Raw genomic sequence first — 8,447 nt, forward strand, 5'->3', positions numbered from 1 at the left:
ACTAATCAGAGGCAAGAATACAAACACAATTAAATTACCATATATGTGGACATTTAGCGGAACTTGGGAAATGAATTATCATCACAAAAGCAGATAGTATTAACTTCTGAAACTGCGAATGCAAATTGAATAATTTTCTGCCATGGAGTAATTTTAAATCCTTTTCTTTGCAAATACTTTTCTATCCCTGTACACATGTTCAAGAATAATGAAACTTTATTTGAAGCCTTATATTTAATACATAAAAATATCTTTTATATCTAAGTATAATACGAAACCGCTAAAAAGTGTACATGTATATAGACATACAAACTTTCCTTATATAAACCAAAAGCTGGTAAATAAAATAATCACATAGATATTGATATTATTCTTCATAATTTTATTATAAAGTTAAGTATTTAAAACAACAGAGTCAAACTCAAATTAACATAGTTAAAGAGCATAATTTATTTAGAAATTTTCAAACTTAAACAATTTCAACCAATTTCATATACATTAACCATCAAAAGCCCAACACTACAGAGTCCTATCAAAATTGTGAAATTCATCACAGTAAAACGGAAACACTCACACACAAGTTATATAGTAAAAAATTATTATCTTTAAATTTTTATTTCATGTCATCCTGGACATTCAAATTAACCAACTATAAATATTGAAAATGTTTACCTTTTCCAAAATTATGAAATTTTCTCCCCAACATTCTCTCTCTCTCTGAAAATGCATACATTCTTTGTGATCTTTTCTGTTTGTGCATTCATAAACTAACATAGTTGCATAGTTTTTCAAGATCAAATTTTTTCTACTTGGGCAAGTTAATATTATATAGTGTATGATTTTCTTTCTTTTGGGCATTAAATAAAAAAAGACTTTTTAAAGCTCTCTTCAAATTGTGAAAAGGGTAGGGGTGATATTTCACTATATAGATTATTTAGTAAAAAATGAATTATTTCTTTTAAACATCTTCTTTTTTTGAGTATTAAATAAACTAACCAGTACATAGTTATGTTGAATAAGCTCTTCAAAATTATGAATTTCATGGCCCCTGGGTAAGTGTTCTGGTGTTTGGGGCTTTATTGATTATACAGTGAAAATGCATAAATCTTTTATTATTTTGTGATATTTAACCAATGAACTATGCACATAGTTATGAGGAGGATAGAATGCCTCTTTGAGATTTTAGAATTTCAGGTCCCTGGGTTAAGGGCGGGGCTCTAATGTTTATATATGAAAACATGAATCCTTTGAAAATCTTTTCCTTTGCTGCTGGGTATAATGCCAAATGATCTTAGTATATATTTATGACAAAAAGCCTGCTTCTTCCAAAAATTTTTATTGGGGTACTTTGAGTTGGTGACTTGAAATAATTTAATGCTTTAAACGCACTTTGGTATTAATCAACTCATTTGAAATTAAATTTTAAAAAAATTCTAAAATTTTGAAAGTTGGCAAAAATCAATGGTTATGTAAGGTATTTGATTTCGGGGAGCTAAACTTTCCTAATATATAGCCCTGACCCAGGGGCCCTTTTCTTTAAAAGCAGGCATTTTCTCTGTGTAATTTTGATCTAACTTGGTATTAAGTAACCAAAATAAGCATGCTAGTACATAATTATGATAAGCAATGGTACTCTTTCAAAATTGTGAATTTCATGGCCTCTAGTATTAAAACATGAATCAAATCAATTGTTGGAAAGTTGTCGCATGACCAGCTCGTGGGCCTCTTGTATTTTAAGTTACGACAAGATCTCAAATTAACATAGTTAAAGAGCATAATTTATTTAGAAAACAAAGCAAATATACATTAACCATCAAAACCCACTATTTTTCTCATAGTAAGAAAGTAAAACAATTATCATTTATTATTTCATGTCTTTCAAATTTTACATTACCTCCCTCTCTCCCCCCTCTCTGTCTTACTAATTGTGATACATGTGTCATATAACATATTCATCGTTTTCAAGATAACTTTTTCAAGTTGGGCAAGTTAATATTGTATGATTTTCTTTACTGGGAAAAAGATTTTTGTCCTTCAAATTTGAGAAATAATTTCCGTTTGTCTTCTTCATTTTTTAACAATGTCCATACCAAGCTCTTCACAAAGTGCTTTCACTGCATCTTTTATTATTTTGTGATTTTGAGCAAGGGCAGACGTGGCTGTCGGGACAGGCAATGGCATACTGCTTTGACTCTTCTGTTTCTTTTTTCCTGCCATTTTTATTGGGGTAGTTGGTGACCTAAACGCAATAGGTACCTCTTGAATAGTTGCAGAAACGATGGTTCCAAAGCTTTCCATAATATATTGGTCTGGTTTAAACGCAGGAGGTGTAATTTTGAACGAACTTGGAAGATTCTCGTAGGTATCGAGTGAGAACGCTGGTACCTTTCTGAAAAGAACAACTGATAAATCTTTAGCATCCAGCTCATCTTGACATTTTTTACGCAAGATTTCAAGTGTTTTAATTTCTTTGACAAAATCGCCATTTCTTGAAGTAATCATCTTTTTAGCTTCTTCAGTAGTTGCCTTCATTTCTTCGGCCTTATTTAGAATGGTTGTTCGCATTTTTTCAATAAAATCTTTAGCGTCCTTCATCAAGCTCTCTGAAGCTTGCTCCAGTTTTTCTAGTTCTTCGACCAGCTGCTGTTTTGCTTCCTCTCTTTGGTGAATATGGCTCTGAATGAGATCTAAATCACTTTCAATCATAGCTCTTTTGTTTCCAAAAAAATTGGTAATATCTCCAATTCTGTGTCCAGTATGGGTAGAGATCAGACACTGCGAACATATTGCTTGATTGCAATCCTGACAACATAAATCCACTGTTTTAGATGTATGTTTAGGACAAGCAACTTTCTCGATTTCCTTCATGGTAACGGAATCAGCTTTCCGTTTCACACCTTTTTTCGTTGAAGTATTAGGTGTATTTGTCATTGTCGTATAACCAGGTGTTGGGGCATTTGAAGATAATGGCGCATAACCAGGTGTTGGAGCATTTAAAGTTGATGGAACATAAACAGGTTTTGGAGCAATTGAGGTTAATGGTACATAACCAGGTTTTGGAGCATTTGAGGTTAATGGTACATAACCAGGTTTTGGAGCATTTGAAGTTAATAGCACATACCCAGGTTTTGGAGCATTTGAAGTTAATAGCCCATAAACAGGTTTTGGAGCATTTGAAGTTAATGGCACATAAACAGGTGTTGGGGCATTTGAAGTTGATGGCGCATAAACAGGTGTTGGGGCATTTGTTGAAGTCGATGCAACATCAGGTGGTTTTATACATGTGGTGACGGGGATATTATCACGGAGATCTAGTTGTGTGGACGGTTCCATCTTATTATATAAAAGGGAAAAATAAAATGATACAAACATGTAATATATATTTGTCAGTCGATTCTGTTTTCAATACTATCCTTTACACTAAATGAAAAACTTGTATAAGGAAACAAAATGACACTCACTTCATGAAAAATACTGAAATCAAACCTTATTGAATGATGCACTCAAAGGCATTTTGAGGTTCTACATAATATTATTTGACAGTATTTCCTTTTATTTAACATTTTCGCGTTAAAAAAATAAAGCAGTTTGGTATACATATACAAGTATATCTCTTAACTTATAATACTGATTTATTTACGTTTGAAAATGTTTTTAGCCTAGAAATAATAATACTAGGTTTCATTCGCTTATATCCATACTTGAATTAACATACCTTGATTGAAGAAGTCTCAATTGCATCTGAAAAAGTTAAAGACACCACATTATGATTTTTGAAGGCATTCCCTTTGCTGTGGAATCCTGAACAGTCTTCACATAGGTTCCCACATTGTTTGCAGTTCGAGTGGAGCATACGTACATTAGCACATACCCCACATTTAAGTCGAGGAGAGTATATAGAAGACATCACTTTCCTAATAATATAAAAAAAAACAAAGGCAACTGTAAATTCAATATGAATAAGGAAATTGTGATTTAAGTTAACTATAATGACTACTAGTTTTATGCAAGTTAATGTTTCTGATAAATAAATATTTTTTTCTTCAAATCAAAAAACAAATCTCTATCTTTGGCTGCCCTTTATATGGGACAACAGGTTCAATTAGCATGCTCACAAAACTGACTTACCCATTCCATTTTACTATATGTTTCATTGTTAAATCTCAGGTTTTAATATATGTACATATAGGGGCTATATTAATATAATGTTTTTTCTCCTCACGGCCTTTACTAAAAATCATGACCTTGAACCAAGGTTTCTACATCACATGAAAGAAAGTCCTTTTTTCCTAAGCTTTTAATTTTTTTTTCTGTAGAGAAAATGCTAGGACAGGAATACTATTTAACAAGTTTTCGTTTTCTTGAACCTGACTAGAAAACAGTATTTTAAAAGTGTAAATATGAACAATCACAACATTGCTGTTCTTGAAAAGAAGATATTTAAAGATTCTTCTTATGTAAAACCTTAAGTCCAGGGGACCATGATATGAACAAACTTATTACACTACCTGAGATTTTTTAACATAAATATGATTAATCTTGGCTTTTATGTTCTCTACAAGTAGATTTCAGAAGATTTTCCCAGTGTATTCCTATGTAAAACTTTTATTATTTATTGTGATCCCGCCCCTCTACGGGGATCTTGATTTGAACAAACTTGAATTTACACTACCTGAGGATGCTTCCATATAAATATCACTAATTAAGGCTTCGCTATTCTTGAGATGAAGACCTTCCTCCGGGGGTCATGATTTGAACAAACTTGAATCTACACAACCTGAGATGCTTCGAATATAATTATGACTAAGCCTGGCTTTGCTGTTTTGAGATGAAAATTTTGAGATTAAGATTTTTTCCTGTGTAAAACTTAGATCTCTCAATAAGGCCCCACCCTACCCCAGGAGTCATAATTTGAGTAAACTTGAGTCTTCACTACCTGAAAATAATTCCATATAAATATGACTAATCTTGGTTTGCTGTTTTTGAGAGGAAGATTTTTAAAGATTTTCCCTATGTATTCATATGTAAAACTTGGACACCCTTTGTGGCCCCACCCTACCCCAAGGGGGGGGGGGGCATGATTTGAACTTATCTTAATGCACAATATCTGACAATGGTCAACATAAGGTTTGTGTTTTCAAGTTTAGTTGTTCCTGAGAAGAAAATTTTTAAATGATACTAGTGCCAATAATTTTTTCAATAAGGTTAATTATCTCCCCTGTAAGAAGGCGTGGGCGAGTGGCCCTTTATTTGAACAAACTGAAATTCCTTTTGCCAAAGGATACTTTTTTGGAAGTTTTTTTTAAGTCGGCCCAGTGGTTCTAAAGAAGAAATTGTGAAATTTTAACAACGACCACAGACAACGAAGACATTTCTATCATAAAAGCTCAGTTGAGCATTCGGCTCAGGTGAACTGATACAATTCAAGAAGCTAAGGGTTCTATAATAAACAAACTATTTTAAATCTGTAAGTTACTGATGGGGAATTTAATTGAAAAGGTTTTTAGAATCAGTCAAACGGAAAATTAATGTGCTCAGCGTAGAAGATATGAATGCTCTTTTACTCCGTGACCTTAAATTACGTTACGTATTTCTGTGTTTCATTCATAATTATGTGCCTTGCCTTTCAAGTTCATTTCAATTTTTTTGTTATCGGGCCATCTGTAAAAATCCCATTAGCGCCCTTCGGACAAATGCAAATTTAGACTACACATTTAACTGTTTCACATTGTAAATAATTATGTGTTTAACATAATATATATATGGAATAAAAGTGCAAATGGGATTTTTCCACTATAATAGAAAATAGGTTTCTAACAATTTGTAGAAAACAATGCATCAGTCCAAAAACTCAAAATTACATCTGATTTGGCAATTATACATACGTAGTTAACCTATTTCAACCATTAGATCTTTGCATTAAGTAACTAAATGAAAAGATCCAAGGAACTTGAAGCAAAGATTGGGCAACTGGTGAAACTGATTATAAAAATCCTCTCTATGCAAGGTTTTTATAATCGTCTGTATAGTGTCTACAACTGATCTGAACAAGAAAAAAACAGTGACCTATTTATGAGTGCATAAAGCAATACAAATAAAAATCCGAGAAGATAAGTTTTTCCATGTTATTAACAATAAATTTATTTACATATTACGTGTTTTATACAATAACACTACAAAATAGGCACAAGCATTCTTCTCGTGTTAATAAATTGAAAACAATTTAAAAGTCTGGCTTTTTGACGCCATCTTGAAAAAAGGCGGGTTCAAATATATATATGTGCCAACAAACCAACTAAAAAGTTGTGGACAGTGGTTACGATTATTGCATGATAAGCAGATAACAAAGAATACCTTTTAGACTATCCTTATCCACGTGCGTTTGTATAAAATATTGTTAATAGGCACATGGTATATTGGTCCTTGCTAAGTAATTGTACACTCACGCCTACTTGAATATAATATTTTTTTTAGCAGAGTCTCTGAAAGGGGAAGTGCAACGTAATTTAAGGCACCGTGTAATTCATGGACTGGCGGCTTGTTTTTAAAATGAGTGAAAAAGATGTTCGAAATATTGTATTGTTATGAAAATGATAACCCTTCATATTTTTTAATGAAATAATTGTTTGCTTTACATCATTAATATAACTACAAAGACCAGAAATTCATTTATTTGCCTGATATTATGGCAGAATTAAACTGTGTGAGTTTCTGCAATTTATGTAATTATTCACAGCATGCTAAACTTGATTAATAGTGAATAGAGAGATAAGATAACCCCCGCTCCTTAAAAATGTTAAGAAACAATGTTGAACATAACAATTCAGCTGAAATAGTCCAAATTACCGGTTGCAGTTTCATTTTATGTGTAAAGAAACCAGTCCAGAGCCTTTGGTTTCAGAGTTTATCTGAATTTTTTTTTTTCAATGTCATTGTCACCTATTCTCTATCTACGATGTAAAATTAAAAAAAGATGTGTAACGCAGTATTCAAAATATGTCACACATTTAAGTATTATTTAGAGAACAAGACGGGTTCTGTATCGTAGATACAAATTTGGGGGTGGATCTACGATACAGAACCTGTTGAGTTCTCTAAATAATTTGTGACACGATCAATCAAAAATAGCTCCGCCCAATTTATAGCTGTGTAGCATCCAAACTTCCGCCAGAGTTCTGTAGATGAGGCCCCGACGGGGAGTACGCATCCGCAGTATATATATATTTCCACGGAAAACGTAAAATTCGGTCAGATTAGTTTTGACAATTTAACGGGGTAGACGTTATCGAGTGATAGTCAGTCTTAATGGATAAATTGGAGGATTTAACCGTCATTGCTGTGATCTATCGTAGATGAGATTTATCATAATTTATTTTAGGGGTCTTAAAATCCCGGGTTAATAGATTAACAAAAACAGGATTTACAGAAAATTCTTCGATGGACTTTGATGTCACGGATTTTATTTTCAAATTGAATTGCGACATTGAAAACGAAATGAAAGAGATGTGTGGCTGTCGTCAGCGAGAAGGATTTTAAAAAATAAAAACGCGGATAAAATGGATTTGAATGATTTTACATGAGGAGAGTGGATGTTTTCCGTTATTGCGAATTTCCCGTTTCGTTTGGATCGATATTACGTACAGAGGATGTTTTCCGTTATTGCGAATTTTCATTTTACTTTGGATCGAAATTACGTGTAGATTCTGTGTGGAATAAGTTTTTAAAAAGTTATTAAGGAATTTTGACAATTTACATTCTCAGGAAAATACTGGGTATTTCTCCAAAATTATAATAGGAAAACATAAGGATTTACTATTTGTACGTGCTTTGCTAAATTGAATCAGATTTATTTTTAGACCGTGCTGTATTTTAGATACAGAATAGTTGGCAAATACAATACTGTATACAGGGCTAATAGAGAACGGAAAGTAGCTCAGCCCACCACAGTCCCGTTCTGTATTGCTAAAGGTACTTGGACACAGATTTGAAGTTAATTTTTTCTCTATAATATTACGACTTATATATTTTAAAGCTTATCACACAAGAATTAATTAAAAATCTTATTTAATCTAAAAGTTATTAAAATTTCAAATTTTTTGGTGGGTTTGATTGACACATCCTTGCACTTTCACGAATTTTAATTTTACTCCTAATAATTAGGAAAAGTGGCAATCTTGTTGTGTATAAATGAAAAATATAATACTATAATCCAGAAATTCAGAGTAGACATGTTCGAAAGCAATGCAATATATTCTCAGTCCGTGCAGTTTTGGTGAGCAGACTTCGACAATATAACGCACCCGGAAAATTGTAAACAGTCAACAATAATAGAGCTCTTGCCCTGTTTACAAAAACTGTATACATAACACGAGTGTGATCGATTTGCACACAACACTTAGCTCGGAATGATGATACTTTTGAAGGAGTTTTGCTTTCTAACATTTCTA

The 8,447-nt window shown here is 32.5% G+C and overlaps 1 protein-coding gene across 1 annotated transcript; it reads right to left on the reverse strand.

Moving 5' to 3' along the window:
- Nucleotides 1-1,796: 1,796 nt before the first annotated feature.
- LOC134254971 (uncharacterized) lies at nucleotides 1,797-6,496 on the reverse strand. The gene is made up of 3 exons (XM_062737506.1): nucleotides 6,355-6,496; nucleotides 3,716-3,914; nucleotides 1,797-3,333 (listed from the first exon to the last, which is right to left on the reverse strand). Exons 2-3 carry the CDS (start codon nucleotides 3,905-3,907, stop codon nucleotides 2,068-2,070), a joined length of 1,458 nt encoding a protein of 485 aa, XP_062593490.1. The 5' UTR covers nucleotides 3,908-3,914; nucleotides 6,355-6,496; the 3' UTR covers nucleotides 1,797-2,067.
- Nucleotides 6,497-8,447: the final 1,951 nt, after the last annotated feature.

Source organism: Saccostrea cucullata, unplaced genomic scaffold (genome assembly GCF_032062105.1).
Source record: "Saccostrea cucullata isolate Sc308-1 unplaced genomic scaffold, CSIRO_AGI_Scuc_v1 ctg18447, whole genome shotgun sequence".
In the NCBI taxonomy this organism is placed as follows: domain Eukaryota; kingdom Metazoa; phylum Mollusca; class Bivalvia; order Ostreida; family Ostreidae; genus Saccostrea; species Saccostrea cuccullata.

Excerpts from the sequence above, each read along its gene's own strand:
- LOC134254971 (XM_062737506.1), bottom strand. The coding sequence starts at position 3,907 with ATGTCTTCTATATACTCTCCTCGACTTAAATGTGGGGTATGTGCTAAT. Across the intron at positions 3,334-3,715 it reads TTGAGACTTCTTCAATCAAG|ATGGAACCGTCCACACAACT; the intron begins GTATGTTAATTC and ends TTATATAATAAG.